The following is a 19,321-nucleotide window of genomic DNA, read 5'->3' as shown; positions in this document are numbered from 1 at the left end:
ATTTGTTCTAAACAAGCGATGTTGTCCGGCATTTGTACATTCTTAGTCGATGACGGCAGTACGAGAATAGGATTTAAAGAGTGGAGGTGTTTTTGGTCAGTCAGTCACAACATAAAACCTGTACGTATATGCATCGGTTCAAGTTGCCATACCTCATTACCACAGAGAGATGAAATTATCAGGCCAAATCCCACAGTAGTTGAGATAGTAACAGTATCACTGGTAATAGAAGAGATTAGGCATCGAAGATAAGATTCAAGAAGAAAATACAAATTAGTGAGATGAGAAAAGTTATGGAGAATTCATAATCTCATGATTTGGGAGAAGACTAATAATGGATGCACCGTTATTTAAAACGATTTTGAACAATGTCATCTAAGGTCTCTGAATGTTGGTTACGATGATCATGCTGACCCCAACGAGATAGTCCATACCTATTAACGTAATTGCTTACGCCTGTTACTCCCAATGGAGCATAGGCCGCCGACTATCATTCTCTAAACCACTCTGTTCTTAGCTTTCCTTTCTAGTTTTATCCAATTGCTGTTCATTCTTCTCATGTCTGTCTCCATTTCTCGGCGTAATGTGTTCTTTGGTCTTGAGGATTCCAAGTGAGGGCTTGCCTTGTGACGCACTTGGGTGCTTTCCTCAATGTGTGTACTATCCACTTACAGCTCTTCTTCTTGATTTCTGCCTCCGATTGGAATCTGGTTTGTTCTCTCCCACAGTCGGTTGTTGCTGATAGTATCTGGCAAACGGATCCGAAGTATTTTGCGCAAACAACTGTTAATAAACACTTCTCCAAGTCTCCGCCCCATACAGTAGAACTATTTTGACATTTGTATTGAAAATTCTGACTTTGGTGTTGGTTGATAGTTGTCTTCCTATCTGGTGTTGTCCATCCCAACTTTGACATTTATGTCTCCTATCAGAATGGTCAAGTTCTTTGTTCGGTATTTTTCAACGACTGACTGCAGCTTATCGTATAATTGATCTCCAATTTCTTCATTGTAATCGTTTGTAGGCGCATAGCATTGGATGACGTTCATTGTAATGCCCTCTTGCTTTTTTTTTAAGGAGGCCTTGATGGTCCTGTGTCCATGAGATTCCACCTATTAACGTGGCCCAATATAATTATCGATGATTATATGGACTGATGCCACGTTTTGTTTTGGCTACTCCTAGCTTTCTTCCAACTTACTTCTGCACCAGAAAAAACACCGCTCGTCAAGGTACGGAGCGGCTAAGGATACGTAACACATATCCTGACCATCTCAGTTGATGATGATTTACTACCTCATCAATCGATTTACCATTTTTATCTAGTACTCGATTCCTAACCCAGGCATTGCTTACTGGGTGGTCCCAAAATACACGAGTAGTACTCCGAAGAAACTTATGATCGAATATCAGTAACCAGCAAATGTCTTTCATTCGTAATGACCATGTTTCACACGCATAAAGAAGAACGGGGCGAACTACTGCGCAACAAACTCGTCCTTGGGTTAGACGACAGATATCTCACCTACTCCACAAGTGATGTAAGTCGTATTTTCTCGAATCTTTTCTTCGACGTCTAATCTCTTCTATTACCAGTGATACTGTTACTATCTCTACTACTGTGGGATTTGGCCAGATAATTTCATCTCTCTGTGGTAATGGGGTATGGCAACTTGAACCGATGTATATACGTACAGACTATACGTTGCAAATGAGTGACTGACACTAAGTCTCTAAAGAATATTTTTCAACGAAGGAATCCTTGTCAATGAGTGCAATTTCAAAGCTGCAATAAACATACATATACGGCCGTAAGGCTTTGGAAATGAAACTCATCGAAAAGAAATCACTATTTTATTCTATTAATTGCTTTCCACATGAGAATTTATCTGAAAGCGAGAGGCTAACTGTGAAAAGAACATTACATCATATCTCACCTGAAGATTGTCGTCCAATATTTAACCAATTAGAACGATTTACTGTTTGCGGTTTATAAACAACAGTGGTAGTATTATTACTGTTTTCATTATTATTATTATTATTAATTGATGTAGTGCAATTTGTTACATCTAACCCTATTATTGTTGATCCTATGACTGGTTTGATTTGATACTGATCATTGAATTTCGTTGGGCCAAGCACGAAATTCGAATTGATAAATGATCTTGAATTCGATATAGAAGGGAGAGGATAATTTGATTCGAACGCTGTTGAATATGGTCGACAAGATGCATTGTTATTACTATTAGTAGTAGTAGTAGTATTGTTAGCAGTAGTGTTTCCGCCGGTATTATTAAAATATACTTGTAAAGCACACATAGAATTCGATGAGATAGATTGGTGCGGAGGAGGAGGCGGGGGAGGCATATTACTAATTTCACAATGATATTTAGGAAAGAAATGATTATTATTGCTGTTGTTATTATTACTATTGGTATTGTTATTATTATTATTAGTAGTAGTAGTATTGATATTGTTAGTATAACTTTGGAATTGAGACGCTATCATCTTAACATTATTGCAATTTGATAAACCGGACATTTGATTACGATAATAATCATGATTATTTCGATGTTTCATTAAATTATTCATTTCAATTTGTGAATGACGATGATGAGGATTAGCTTTTAATTGTGAATTTGTACATCTTACAATATTATTATTATTATATCCATTATTTGAAGAGAAATAGCTTGAGGTACTCATACGATTTGTCGGTAGACTGGCACTACGTCCAGGATCACATGCTAATCGTACACCTGGAACATCGAATACACTTGAATCTGCTGATAAACTATTAAATGTATGAAATGGAAACCGGGAAGAATCAATAAAATATTCATGTTTCAAAGCTTTTATAGCAGAGATTCGTTGAATTCCAGGAAAAACTAATAATTCTGCCATTAAACGATGTGCACGACGTGATAAACGTGGAGTTAAATGTGGAAGACCCCCTGGTTCACCAGGATATGGACCGTATTTAAGCGATTTACTATAATCTGGATGGCTGGTAACTCCTGGCCAATTCGTTTCATTTGGAGTACCTATAATGACAATAAATATAAGCAAATTATGACTAAAATAATAAATAAATTGCATTTCAAATAAACATACAAGAAAATAGCGGTATTCACTCCGCTTTCCATAAATTCATTCTTTAACATGACTGCGAATAACATCATTGATTAATACATAAATAAAATAATGATTATTATTAGTAATCTCTAATTCTATTTAATGAACAATTTGTTAAGAAACTATGAGAGAGTGTCTTATAAGCAAATAATAACTTAGCCGTCGCGCGCCAGACCATGGAAGTATAGCCGCTTGACGCAATGTGGAACAAGTCCTCGCGCGTTGCAAGCTGCACGACTGCTAGTTATTAACTTGTCCCTAAATGCCCTGGTACGGTCGAGTGGGGAGAGTTCGCTCTCCCTCTCGAAATGCTCTCACATGGCCACGCGTATATAGCCTCTGTCAGGGAAGTCCTACTCACTGCCTTCTCGTGGCGGGGGTGTTGTTTACGAAAATGAGAGGACGAAAAGCGAATGTCCGGCGCTTTAACCGGATTCCAAACCAATGGTGCACATGGGTTCCAGTATCCTGCAGGGACAAATGGCGTATGAACCAATTGTTGGTCACCGGCTTCCATGGGACTGCATCTCCTGACGATGCTCCACTTCCTTGTGGGTCAGACCTTCAGGTCGAAGGCTCGGGGTGTGGCCCCCTAAGAAAACCACCTGCTTCGGTTCGGGCACCCGTGCAGTATCACAGCCCTCACACATATCGAATGGGATTTGTGTGGCGCATATGTATTCGGTGCCTCATTGTACCAATATCTATGTGTTGAAATAAATAAATAATAACTTGTGTGATATCAGTGTTTAATATTGTGAACAAAATTTGATAAGATGATCTTGTTTCAAATAGTTACACTCATCAATCATGTGTTGATACTACTTAGTTGGATTACACATACAAGTACGTTGTTGTGTGACGATTAAAATGTTATTATAACTACACGATTGTCCAAAATGAAAGAAATCTGGACTGGTTTAAGTATTATCAATTTTATCTTATCGGCATAGGGGGTTGTGGAGATTGTTGAGTTTAGATTGATATCATGAATGGATCAATGTTAGACCACCATTAAAAACCTGAGAGTATCAGACGACCGTTTTGTCCTAGTATGGGACTGTCGGATGTCAGCTCAGTAGTCTAGAGGTTGAGCATGAGCGTGCGAGACCGAAGGTCCTTGGATCGAGCCCCGCGCGTGGGATCGTGGATGCGCACCGCTGGGGAGTCCCATACTAGAACGAAACAGCCGTCTGATACTCCCAGGTCTTTAATTATGGTCTAACATTGATCCATTCATGATATCAATCTAAATTTTATCTTAGCCAATACAAATTCCGCAGAAGTAAACAGTAGGAGTTAATGTCATACATATGTCATCCTAAATCTCGTCAGTGTAATATGTTTAGACTTTAGTTAATTGATATTGGATAAGGTTTACGATATTACTACGAATTGACTGGGATTACAAAATGTCGTCTAATAGATTCCAAATAAATGAAATAATGATATGGTGTGCCTGATGGAAAGTAGGACGAAATAACTGCTGAATATTTCGTAAACTTGATTATGATTGAAAGCTAATTTAGAAGTAACTGTTTAAAAACACCTAAATCCATATTATTAATTGGTGAGTGTTTGTTGATATTCAGGACTGTGAATGATGTATTTCTGTTTGAACTGGGCGAATAGCCTCGATATCACCTCTTTTTTTAATCAAAGTTCTAAATAGATATGAATTGCGGCTAAAAGTGGAAGTTAAAGGAGGAAGTTTCGTCCTATCATGTTGCAATGTGGCCACCAGTCTAGGTGACTACATCTCAGTCCTACAGGAGGTTAGTCACGGCTCGGATAGCTCAGTGGTAACGTCTCTGACTGTGAAGCTGGGTGACACGAGATTGAATCCGCCAGGGAGCACCAGTTCCCTCAAGATTACAGGTACACCTTGCTGACGAGTGCCAAGTAGCACGAAACCCGGGTCTAGGGTTTCCTGTTGACTACCTCCAACCACCATCTAATCCCAATACATAGTGCCCGCAGTGTCGAGTCACCTAGACTGGTGGCCACATTGCAACATGATCGATAGCATTCGATCTGCACTAATAAGGACTAGACAAGCATGAGATTGATCACCACCCAGTGATCAATCAATTGTGCTTAAATGGACAATAATTTAACTAAAGGTCACCGGAACGAAAGAGTTGAAAGACACAAAGAAATTTGATTCACCTCTATCTCACTCTCACTTCAGTTATGAACATACAATTCTGATTCTCATACACTTTATGTTACTTATTTTTGATTGAATTTATGGGTACTTTTTCCACGCATGTAGGATAAAAAAACCCTCATAAGCTAATTCACAATGTCCTAAATATACAACACACTTCAAAATGTTTATGTGTTAAGGTTTATCTCAAGAGAACTAAATGACTGGACAAACTGAAAGTTTTTCTGACAGTCTAATAAAACGGTTATTTTGTTCTAGTACAAGACTTCACTGTGCTCGATTCACAGAGGGGTCGCGATCTCAAGCTGTTCAGCGGTCCAATACCAGTAATAAAACATTGTCTAATGCTGTTGCCTAGTTTTATAATGATGCTTTCAATTGAGATTCATCCGTAACGAGTATCAACTACAAATTCAAATAAGCGTAACAAAGGTCCTTCATCAGAAATGAAACAGTTATCGAATGCCGTTGGTGTTCATGTTTAAGATTTAGTTTTTAATATATTGACTTATGAAAATGTTATATCTCGGTGAAGATTAAATTACAGGTAACTTCCAAGGACTATTAATGGACTAATATCCTATAAATATTCTTATTGTATAACTATTCAACAATTACATTATATATATTTATATTCCTTTTATTATAAGCTTTATTTTGACCTATATTTTATTATTGTACGATTTATGGTTCTTAAGCTGTGCTCAGTCTATTAATTACTGTCCCCCTCGTTCACAGCCACTTTTTGGCTAATTTGTGTACACATGTTATTTCCTATTTTATGGTACGTTGTGGTCTGTCTGATTGATATATAAACCGAGTATGTCTGAAATAAACGATTCGATTCATATTACAGAAGCTGGTATTGTGTTCTGGACTCAAGTGGAAGGGTTAGGAGGACATAGGACCAATCAGGACGCTAAACTGCTCATACCGGTTGAACGTCATTGGTTTGACATAGTGCGAAATTGTATAAGTCGTATTCTGACTGGTCTATAAGTCGCGTGATAGAAAGCCAGACATCGAGGTCATAACAGCAAACTATCCTGAAAAGTGCATAAGTGTGCATAAACAAAACTGTATAGAAAAGAAATTGAAATGTTCATAGGAAATAAACATTTATTTGACCTTATGCGTATTTTATTATCGAGATTAATGTTGACCCAAGAGATGATTGGTTACATACATTTATATTGACGTTATCACTCGCATGACTAATATGATTTGTTCAAGTACTTTTATAGTAGTAGTAAATATTAACTGAGAATAATGTCTACAAAAAAATCATATAAGTGATGTATCGACAGATATGTTGGATAACAGAAAAGTCTACCGCTACTACTACTACTACTACTACATGTTAGCCGATTTCTATATCCCGGTGAAGAAACCTCAACATGTTTGTGAGATTGTCACTTATCATTAAAAACTTTATAATTAAAAGAGATCTAGATTAAGGAAATTTCCTATAGTTCATAACAAGCCTCTATTTTAAAAGGTGCATCAGATCGCTCCCAGAAATTCTGTAAGCTTCTGGCGGCAGCTTTGAAAAGTCAGATCTTTTTATACTATCTCTCGATGGACTAAGAGATAACTTGATAATGATTTATAGGGTGTTAAGAAACTCTACTTGAACCTGATACATTCTTTTTTCTTACAACTAGGTGAGAACAACTTGAAGAACGCAGCAGGAGAATAAAAAAGTAGAAAATAAATGAAATTTCCGTGGTATACAGGTTTTCCTACCAAGTAATCGATTCTCAAAGCTAAATAACAAAAGAAGTGATGTCAACGATATTATGTTCACTGAGCTGAATGGTTTAATTACAAAGTTTTCATTGTCGTTCTGGACAAAATTATTAGCACATACTTGGAGTTCACTTCTACTTGAGATGTAGACACTGATGATTTTAGCTAGCACGGCAGAGAAAAGCTTCACAATTAAACCGCCGTCCACCTCAGATAATTTCTCACGGAAAACTCGAAGAACTTTATTTATAGAAAACCCAGATACAATGTACAAATGAGAAATTCTCAATATTGAATTGTGACGACCAATAAACAAAACCTTATTATTGACTACCTACACTCATGGTAGTGTGAAATTTGTTCACTAGACTACCTAAACAGTAAACTAACTACTCTGAAATCAGTCTTTAGGAAAATAGGTAACCATAACGGTTTATTGGGGAAAACATATTATTTCATCAGTTAAAGGGTGATTTATTTGATTATTAATGACGTGAGAATTCTAGACATTTATAAAGAAATGGTACTAAATGTAGTGATACCTTAGATTCTGAATCGATCACACTAGTAGAATAATATATGTATATCTAAAACAATTAGTTTCTTTGATAAATTTCAATAATGCAATGAGAAGACGAATTTTATCAGAATTATGTGATATATTTGCGCAATACATTTCGAACAATCTGACCACACATATACTTGTTAAGACATTTGTTCTATGGAAATTAAAAGGTCAACTAGACAGGTTAAAGGTAAGACATGACAAAGAAAAGAAAAAAAGTAGTATTAAAGTACACAAAAACAATATGATTACCACTCTGAATAATAAATCAGTATTACCAGGGTAGGTTAAGTGTAAGGACTAATAGTTTTTGAACGCATAAAGGGGGATTCAATTTCCGTGTAGCCAAGGCTTCAGCAAACCTTAGTATAAGTCCTTGAAGGCTTTTACATAACACTACAAATGCTGACTTGATGTTAACCTTATGACCAGTCTCAATCAAATGTTTCGCAATGGAGGATAACGTCTGTGATCATATTGTTCGAAACGTATTGCGTAAACATATCACATAATTCTGATAAATTTCGTCTTCTCATTGCATTATCGAAGTATATATTATCTGAGATTTCCTCATATCATTGTTATGCTAAAAAATTGTCTGTGAGCATTTTTCAGTTTCCTGATTATTTTTTTTTAAGGAGAATTCAGATATAGTTCTTAACACTTTTATTTTGAGGAAAAGAGTTTGATAATATAAAAGTTTATTGAAATTCACTTGAATTTGTTTCAACTGATTTACAACTATGGTACATTTTGCAGTTTTTGTGTATTCTTTAGTGTGGTTTTCTATGTAGTTTCTACACAAATGGAACGTAACCATCAAAATATTAAGTGAATGAACCAGTAAAGAATTTTATATGTTTATTCTCCTGTAGTCTCCAGATCTAATTTCGATCCAGCGTTAATGTTCCCAATCTTATATACACTACACTAAGCACTTCCTGATTCCTGAAGTTTTACTCCATTGGCTAATATGAACTGGAAAGACGATTTTTAAAAAATCGCAGTATCGGGTCGACGTCTCATCTCAATCTACGACTCTTCTTTATTGTAGATGTATAACCTTCTGCCTATCAACAGGATCAAATCATTGGATTATTCAGTCATTGATATAAGACAACTACTAGTCAAATCATGTATAGTATTTCACAGCAAAATAATGATATAAATGTATTTCTATAACCAAGTATAAACTCTTACATTTAGTGTCAAGCTACATTTGGCGTATAAACACTAATAATTACCAATTGTAGAAAGTTTACGGTTTGTACCAAGATATATTTGAATGCTAAGTGGTTAAATAAAAAAAATTACCGTGTTAGGTGGTCAATCTTATATAATAACTCATTCATTATTAGCCCATAGATTAAATTTTAATAAGTGATTGAAATTTCTAACCTATCCCTCTTTTGAAAGTTGAGTATAATACTTCAAACACTAAGAATAATGTCATATATTACTAATTTATATGCATATTAATTTGTGCTTCACAACAATTAAAACAACAGTATTGAATTCTTAGTATTTAAACAAAAAGAATTACATTAGCAAAGGTTTGTAGTTTCCTGTTATTGATATTCAGGACTGTAATCGATTAAGATGAATATAGTACAGTGGAAACTTATCGTTTAGAGTCTCGAATATCAGCAAAACGAAAGTGTAATGTCTTGTTGATACCTCGTCATTTATACTCGTTGAACAATTCAGTGGCCATTTGGACTTGGTGGATAACTTGTTAGTGTTTGGAGTGAAAGGTAGTGAGTTTGAGTTTTAATGTGAACATGAACACTGATATGCAGATATATCCAAGTGATGAGTTCCAAATACGATGAAACACACATCCTATATTCCACACGGCTAGATGCAAAAAATGTGCTTGAAAGAAATACCCCACATACATACTATTTAATAGCGTACATATGATATATATTAATTAATACTAAATAACAATAATAGTAATAACAAGTACAATCCAGTGGTTACCTAATCGTTTAAAAATCAGTGTCAATTGTTCTTCTACAGTAGAGCCAGGAAAAAGTGGCCAACCAGTAGCCATTTCATAGAATATGCAACCGACGCCCCACATATCAATATGAGTAGAATATTCCGTTGAACCTAACAAAATATCTGGTGGTCTGTACCTGGACAGGAGAAAAAAGCATTGATACAAATGAATAAAATACATGAAAAGTAGCGAAGCATGTTAGAAGAAAAATCTAGAAGCGGTCAAACCAAGATACCGTTACATCAGTTCATAAAGTCAATGACAAGTGAATTGAATCAAATGAAGTAGGTACAAACTATCCAGTTTGACGCCCACGCAATAACTAATTAATCGGTTGATGTTCAGTAACATTATGGTCTAAAATTAGTTATAGTGGCCCAGGTTTATCAGTTGCTTATATTCCTCTAAATCTTGATTTCGTATTGTCATTTATTCTTGTTAGTACTTTCTTTTAAATGTGTTTATGTAAGTTGTCCATGGCTGACCAATTGATTAGAATGGGTATATATATATATATATATATATATATATATATATATATATATATATATATATATATAAGAGAGAGAGAGAGAGAGAGAGAGAGAGAGATTGAAACTCGGAGCCTAATGGTTGTGAGTTATAACAACCAATTATACAATATGATCCACCTACTAAGAAAAAATCATATTTGTATCTATGTAATCCTTAAAAGAGACATAGAAAAAACAAACAACTTGAAAGGAAAACACGTAAATAAAAAAATGAGAAAACTTAGAACATTCAATTAAAGTGCAAATAAATAAGTCAAAATATTCACTGTACCATTTTTAATAGTCATGTGATTCCATGAAATTGAGCAAAACAGAAATAGAAAATTCTTTGAAAGGTCATTTATTGTATTAATAAAACAATGAAAAGAAGAAAAAAAAGAATAAATTTGTTATCCATAGCATTAATTAAAATATGAAGAATGTTTTCCTTTCTTTTTTCTTTTTTCTTAAAAGAAACAAAGTATTTTGTAGTGGATGCTAAGAATTTACACTGAGCTTAGAGATACTAACAATTTTGTAATTCAAAGTAAGAATTTATTTAATTAAAATAATACTTATAACTATGAATCTATATACTATATAGTTGATATGTGATGTTATTGTCTAATAAGTAGTAAAACAAAAATTTTAATGGACTTGCATATTATTGTTTGTCTATTAAATATGTGAACTAAATTATAAAAACATTTTAATGGTTAAGATCATGAGTCAGTTGAAGCTAGACCAAAATGGAAAACCTGGAAGCACTGGACGGCCGTCTTAACCATTGAAATTACTACAATCTCCACAAAAACCCATCTGATATTAATCAAAAACATTTTATCTTACAAGATTTAAATCTAATATATCAATTATAATCACACTTGACGAAGAATCTGTGAAAGAAGTCGAAATATTTCTTGTTCGGAAAAGACAATATTAGCAACAAGCTAATATGGCAGAGAACAAATCAGCTTTCAACTGAAGAGAAAATTAGGAAAAGACTTTGGCAGTGGATAGGACACAACATGGTGGAAGTCATTAAACTGTATCGCGAAGTAAGCTCTAACTTGGAATAATCAAAGAAAGAGGAAAAGAGGGAGACCAAAGAACACATTACGTCGCGAATAGGAGAAAGACATAAAAATAATAAATAGTACTAGACAAAAACCGGAAAGGAGAGCCCAGGACAGAGTAGATTGGAGAATCCTGGTCGGCGACATATGCTCCACGAGTAAGTAAGTAATAGCACTTCTATTATCTTTAGAATATTTTTATTTTACAGAAATAAATTTGCAGCCATTCCTGGAAGCCCTCAGAAGTCAGAATTTTCAGATGCCTTACAGTTTTACGTTTCACATCGTCTCAATGCTGCTCCCTCTCTCTAAAAATGACCACTTTTAGAGTTTTAAGGATGAAAGGAAATAGCAAGAAACTACAGCTAATAAACAAGACTGATGATCTAGTGTGGCTTTAAACTATATTATTTATATTTATGAGTTAGTGAAACTGTTCAGTTGCCTAAAGTAGAATAAGGTGGAGTAGGGTTTGAACCTGCGGTTTATTCGCTCAAAGTCAACTGATATAGCCGTTAAGTAGCCATTCCAAGTCAATAAACTCTTGGAAACGTTTTCAACGCACACTGAATTTATGATCAATAGTACTAGATATATAATTTGAGGAACCAATATGTATGTCTCTGCTTGATCTAAAAATTAAGGTCATCTTTAAACTTGATCATTTTTCTGATACAAAACACGATGAACAACTTTTGTCATTCATCAGTGGTGTTGTTCAGTGAGTTCCTTTTTACGTGACAGGAGACTATTCACAGCTTAAAACATGTGTATGTCACTAAGAAGATAAATTTTACGCAGATTTAAATTTATTACGATACATTGGTAAGATTTTTCATATTTATGAAGAAACTTAACATCAATAATGTTTTTAGCCTCTCAAAAAATCATTTCATTTTTCGTGAAGAAAAATCTTTGCAATCCTTATTTATTGATTCAAAGAATTTTCTAGTGGTAACAATAAACAAACATTTTGAAGGGGTTTCAGAGCACATGACACACACACGGTGTTATATATCGAATCTTTCTATATGAAAAAAGGATTATAAAAAAGCTTATTAGCTCTTACTTCGTCTTCGTGTCTTCCTGTGTCTGTGACACTGTATCCAACAAACCACAAAAACAGTAAAAAAAAATAATTTACCAAAATTATGGAAAACACGAAAATCGTACAATAAAATCACTCAACCACTCAGAAGACTAATTATTTATTCAAATTCATTAAGACGAGGTTTTATATTTTCAATATTTACTAAGTGTATCGTATCCAATATTTTCAATGATTATTTTTGCAGTTTCAATAGTTGAGATCATGAGTCGATTGAAGCTAGACCATCATGGAAAACCGGGAAACACTGAACGACCTTTTCGTCCTATTGTGGGCCTCCTCAATATTCATTTAATGTATAGAGGTGCTGAGTATATATAATTAGTGAAACTCTCATTAAAGATTCATGTAAATATACAAGCGTTTGTGTGCGTGTGCATGTACATGTACACGTTAAGACAACTGTTGATTGTAACTCATCTTTATCACCATCCATTAGAAGTCTAAGTACTACATAGTTCTTAGATATATTATTCATGCATGATGGCTAATGACACTAACTAGTTGATCAAATTGAAATACATAGACTGGAATTCGAAAGTTACAATAGATTCATATTGAAATCCAAGTGTACTTTAACTGTCATGTCAATTTTTTTTTCTAGTTTGATATGAAAAATGGAAATTGATTTACATAACGGATTATTCAAACGGATGTTGCCATCAGTAATTTTCAATTTCTAAGTATAAACAAAGATATTTCAGTATGGGAATTTGTGGAGATTTTAGTATTTTCACAGTTGAATTCATGAGTCGGTAGTGGATTTGCACTGTTGATGAGTCCCATACTAGGACGAAACAGCCGCACAGTGCTTCCAAGTTTCCAATGATGGTCTAGCTCAGATTGACTCGTGAATTCAATCGTGAAAATATATCTCAATAGACGAGTTAATTTTTCTTTTGGTTATTCAAATTAATCTATAAGAAAAATTAGAAAAGGTCTATTTCCTGGAATGTTAGTTAAACATAAAAGTTAACTATAAAGTTACACAAAAAATAGGAGGAGACAAACAAGTAAGGATTTAGTCAGTCATAATAAACATAGAGTGTGGTACAAATGTACATTAGCCAAAATTGTCAAACCACATTAACAAGAAAAGTTACAATTAACAAGATGTACTACGAAAGAGTTGAAATTATTATAGCGTCAATGATAGCAAGAACAAATAAATATTGAGAACATAATTATAGGAAACAGAATGTAGGAAGGAATACTAGAATTCAAGATTTAGAGGTGGATGCATCAGATTCAGTAGAACTGATTCTGAACTATGTCACTTAACATCTCCAACTATTAGTTACAATAGTCGTACAGACTGCAGCCACATTGCTCAAATCAACAGTCAATAACTTCACAGACTAATGTCACAGTTTTGGTATGACCACCCTTAATTTTCGTACAATTTACTCTTCTACATCAATAAGGATTGTATTTCGAGGTAGATGTTAGTTTACCATGAGTAATAGATATCTCAAGTAAGGATTGTTCTAGATAACATACAGTGGAATTCATGATGAATATATAAATCATACCCATAGTGATGTATGATTATATGAATAATAGTACATAAACATGATGATAATAATAATTAATAAATCTGATTCGTAGGTAACTTTTAAAGATACATAAACACACACAATGATCATTCGATATTTCTCGGTATTTTTCAATAATAATAAAACTAATATAAAATATCTTATTTGAACAAATTAAAATTTGATTATGAAGGTCAGTTATCAGAAATGATAACTAACAATAGTGCACAACATATATCAATCAAATATATTGATATGAATTAGTTATGCAACGATTGAAATAATAATAAATCAGTAAGCATGATAAACATACATGACATTAATTAGTTCTAATGTATTCTAAGATTAGAAGATAAAAAAACAATTTTTTTACCGGATCATACATGACAGAAAACGATGATGCTACTGAAGTAATTGTGACTCAAAAGTTAAGAAAGGTGGTGTAGAAAATATTTACTGCAGCCAAACAGAATGGGGTTTTCTACAATCGTTCCATAATAAAGACAGACTGTCTGAATTCGCCACATCCATGTGTATTTACCAACTCAACTGTTCCTGTGGAGCTAGTTATATAGGGCATACAACTCGTCAAGTCTATCATCGCATACCGGAACATCATCCGTCTTGGTTGAGTAAAGGACAGGTAACAGTCATCAAGAGTTCCATCTATTCTCGCTCACTTGATGGACATAAGACATTAGGTCGACTTGAATAAAGCTTTTAAAGTTATCGACCATATTCCATCAAATTTATCATATGGTTTACGAGTTTGTCTGTTGCATATTACTGAAGCTATCGTAATCCATGTTCACAAACCTAACCTATGGATTCAAAAGACATTTGTATAACCACTCACGATACTTTGGCCATCGGTATAGGAGTGAGCTTTTAGCTGAACTTTGATTAAACCCATTCTTTCAAAAAAGTTTAAACAATTTTCCTATTTCTTCCACTTTTGTCTTGTACATATTTTCAACATTCGTCTCTTGATTCTTATATAACTACTATATTACTGACCATTCACCAAAATATTTTGTTAGTTCTTTTCGTATATTATGCGATGTAGCAAGTGTTTGATTTTCTGAATAATTACTTTGAATATTATAACCATCTTCCGTTCAATTACTCAATACTATTTTATAATCGATGTGACATTACATAGTTATTACGTAACGCAACTCTACTCGATGAGTGTCAGTTCATTGTTGTAAATCAAGTATATCTATGTATCAGTATAGAGCCATGATGAAAAAACTAATTGAAAAGAAATCTCTTCACTCAATTTGTTCTTTTTACTAATGTAAAAAAATGAACATTTCAAATAATTGAGTCAGTTAGAAGTTATCTCCCTCTACTCCAGATTTGAATTCATGTTGCTACAGAATGGAAAATAATCACATATTAGTCAGTCTATTCTGTCATTATTTTAGACTCCTTAAAAAAATCCATATAAACATTGCTATTTTATGGGGGAGGGAGTTGAAGTAAACTAAGAATAGAGTAACATGAACCTATAGTGTAAAACTATTTCTGTAAACTATGATGTTGAGAATCATACGTGATGACCGATCCAACAGCTAATGTTAATACATAATGAAAACGACATTTAAGAGTGTATACTTCGATAGACTGGTTGTGATTTTTATCAAGCAAATATCACATAACTCGTTTGATCCACAAAGTGATTAGTGTCAACTATTATAACGTTGCCGAACAGATTATGCCTAAGTTTTTTTTCTCTTTTTTTTTGAGTCCTTTACTAAGATATAAACTAGACGTTTCCTACCATATAAGATAAATGTCCCACTATGAATGATATACCCACCTAGCTCTTAGAAGACCAGGATAACAACTTGATAAATCTTCTAAGTGAACGCCTAAATCGGTTTCCTAATCTTTTTTAATAACCCTAAACTAAATCTGCACGACAACTTGAACACGAGAGAAAAGACTCGAGCTGCGAAAAGAACGCTTTACTCCAAGGTTGGTTTGCACAGAAAATCGAGGGTATTTATAATATTCCAAATGGCCTTGGGCTTCTGGAAGGTTCTGGAATCGTACTAAACATGGTAGCAGGATAGGTAATTAATTAATCAGGAATGTGATTTGTGAGTTTTCCCTTTCTAGATGTTTCTGAGAAACTTCTATTCAACTCTAATTGGATAAAATGTTTCCCAGTGTTTTTAGGGCCCCTCTGAACTTTCTCGAGGAATATTTGGATCTCCCCAACACCACTAGCCCAGAAATCTTCAAATCAGCGGTTATTATAGAATACTCACAATAAACGTCCGTATGAAATGCTTCCCAAAGTGATGGTTTCTAGTTAAATGGTCTTTAAGAATAACTTTGTCTACAATATCACCCTTGCATATACAAAAATATATAGTTATTAAACTGTATTGGCGTTATATACACCTTCAGGTATGCACAAATGCATATACAATTAGCTTACCATAATGTAACAACTTCATTAGAATAAGTTTTAATCGGAATTGATTTGGCGCGAGCTAAACCAAAGTCAGCCAGTTTCAAATCTCCTCTACTATTGATCAATAAATTTTGTGGCTTTAAATCACGATGTAGTATACGACGTTCATGACAGTAAGCTAAACCACGTAATAACTGGTATAGAAATAATTGGACATTATCCGAATGCATAATTCCATGACAATCGTGTAAATATTGTTTTAGATCACGTTCCTGAAATAAAGAAGAAAGTAAGGAAAATACATAGGACAAAACAAGTAATGAAAATGACAAGTATCCAAAGAAAGCACTAGAATGTATCTGTTTTTCGAAAAAACAAAATCCTAATTCATACAACAATAATGAAACAATTAGTAATTGTAAAAATTTGCTTTTTTTTCACATTAATGACAGCGAAACAAGACTGAATTAATCAGACTGTCTATAGTCGCGTATATGAATGCCAGTGATGTTTGCTGAGCCTAAAAATTTCTCTTTTTGTGAGTAGGAGCTAGCAACAGAATCCGGAATGTACATTTCTCCTTGGTTGGAACTTTCTAATTGCGGACGTGCCGGTTGACGACCCATTACTACTGAAACTCGAACCAATTTATTCTAATAAATGACCAATATAGCATCCATTGAACAAGTATTGGCTAACATGAGTGATTCATTAAGTTGGTGAGTGACTTTCTGGAGCATAAAATGATTACTTATTGATATAAATTTGCTCATGTATATAGCCTGATCTCTTCAGGCTAGACACATGTCAGCAGTAATGCCACAGACTGTGGAATTAGGAGATGAATGTTTGAATCGCACAAAGAGCATCAGCTTCCTCATTAGTGCACTGGGTTTCCCGCCGACTATCTTCAACCATTCAAAATCTCAACAAAGTGTATAAAATATCAGGTCATTCAGACTAGTGACTATACTGCAACTTGATCGATAGGATTCGATCAGCAGCACTAAACGTCTAGATAAACACAACATTACTCATTAATCAGTGATTAGTCAAATGTAATTCTAGTTTATACCTAGAAGTAGTAAAATTGCCTTATCGATTCGTGTGTATGTGTTCGTGACTCATATGTATTACACTAATTTCGCACATTTACCAAGCACAAGTCTATGTAATGGACTGTGAACCACATACATTATATGATGGATAATGATATTTACTAACCATCTGCTCTACACAAATCAAAGTAGATGAAACAGAGTGACTGGTATGGGAACGAAGAAACAACAAAGTCTGAGACAATTGATGGATATTTCGCAAATGAAGTATTACTGTGTGGATCTCAGATTTTACCAAGGTATTCTGTAATGTATTAAAATACATTTGATTGTACCCACTGTGTTCTCGTTCACTATACCAACAATAATAATAACAAACTGAATGCACCTTTTAAAAAAAAGATAAATCCAACTATTGACATGTTTCTATTATTAAATAACTACACAGAAGAATTTAAGTGTGTATTTGTGTTCATCATAAAGTTCTTTGGTATAACCAGCTAAATCAATCAATTATGTCCTATTTAAATGTATTGAGTAAGGAATAAGAAGAGAATTTATTGATTGTGAATTAAAAATCTTCGAGCAAATGTTTCAAATAAAATCATGATTGTAATCTTTGTTTTTAGTTCCAGTCATAAATACTACGTAGATAAAAATTGTAAGAAGTACATGTAAATGTGTGTGTGTGGGGGGGTATCGTTTTTCTCACTGTATTTAGAGCTGGTTCAGTTCAAATATGTGCTATTATTATTATTCATACTAAGCTACGCAGTTCCCGACTGATCCGTTTTAAGATTGGGCTGTTTACAACTAATTGATTACCGTGTTTAGTAACAAATCTCTCGATTACACTATCATGTTTATTCCTTGTTCATGTATTCATGGAACCAGTACTTGAATATAAAAATTCCTATATATATACGGCTGTACAGTTTGGTGATTCTTTGGAAAGAGATCCCTATGTTGAACTTTGTGTTTTTAATGTTTAAATGGAAATCATATATCAACAAACTTTATGTTTACCTGACTGCTAGAAGGACCTCAGATTATCGAGTTTTTTTTGTTAATAAACGATAGTTCTTTTGTGTTAAAATAACCGAAATAACAATGGAAGTGCTGTGTCAGTCCTTTTCTCAACTCAGTCTTTACTCCGACCAATAAAAAAGTTTCGAAATCATATTAAAATCATCATTCTAACAAAGCTACAATTTCTTCACAGATTGAATCATAGAATTTGACGTTTCAGTACAATTACTGACTTAGCATCCAGTGATCTCACTTGAGTCAACTTGCGATATTGTACAGCAATCATCATTCATTGCCAACAATCCTGCTATCTTCCTCTAATCTCACTTCGGACATTAACTAATCTCACTGATTTTTTAATGATTATTTACTAGTTAAAGTCAAGCGCTGAAATAAACAATCATATATTTATTACTATCGATAACCTTTTTATTAAAAAGGGCGTTATTCATCTTTTTCACAAAAGAAAAATCAATACATTACGGGAAAGAATATTTTTGCCCAGTAATAATGATTATACTTAACACGAATTTTAGATTACAATTAGATGAGATAGAAAATAAAACAATGAAATCGTCTATTGTCGTTATTATGATTATTGATGAGAATGATGAAAGTGATTCATTGACTTTTCCCCTGTTCAATAAACATAAATATTACAACTATGAAGTGTTATTTTGATGAAGAAATGAAAGGGGCATAAGGTTCCTATTCATCATCCTATTGGGTAGTTTTACATTTTATGCTAATCTCCAAAGCGTAGCCATCACCTTAGAAGAATACTAGAGTAAACATAATTAAAATAGATAAACCTGTTTATTATAAATAAATAATCGATGGTAATGGTAATCAAGGGAGATGGATTAGAGGGGAGAAAAACCATAACAACGACAGAATAAATCAATCTCTATACAGACCGGTCAAGAAGACATAAATAAATAAATTTAATTT

General features: G+C 33.7%; 1 protein-coding gene across 1 annotated transcript in view; it reads right to left on the bottom strand.

Annotated features, from left to right (window-relative positions):
• Positions 1-19,321, bottom strand: part of CDK17_3 (Cyclin-dependent kinase 17) — an 83,400-nt gene that overhangs the window by 1,725 nt on the left and 62,354 nt on the right. Inside the window, exons 5-7 of the mRNA XM_012936972.3 lie at positions 16,308-16,555; positions 9,603-9,760; positions 1,938-3,044 (exon numbers count right to left, since the gene is read on the bottom strand). Coding sequence (XP_012792426.3) covers positions 1,938-3,044; positions 9,603-9,760; positions 16,308-16,555 — 1,513 coding nt within the window. The remainder of the gene's footprint in view (positions 1-1,937; positions 3,045-9,602; positions 9,761-16,307; positions 16,556-19,321) is intronic.

The sequence above is a fragment of the Schistosoma haematobium genome, chromosome 4 (assembly GCF_000699445.3).
Source record: "Schistosoma haematobium chromosome 4, whole genome shotgun sequence".
Taxonomy (NCBI): domain Eukaryota; kingdom Metazoa; phylum Platyhelminthes; class Trematoda; order Strigeidida; family Schistosomatidae; genus Schistosoma; species Schistosoma haematobium.
This window is presented reverse-complemented; position numbering and strand designations above follow the sequence as displayed.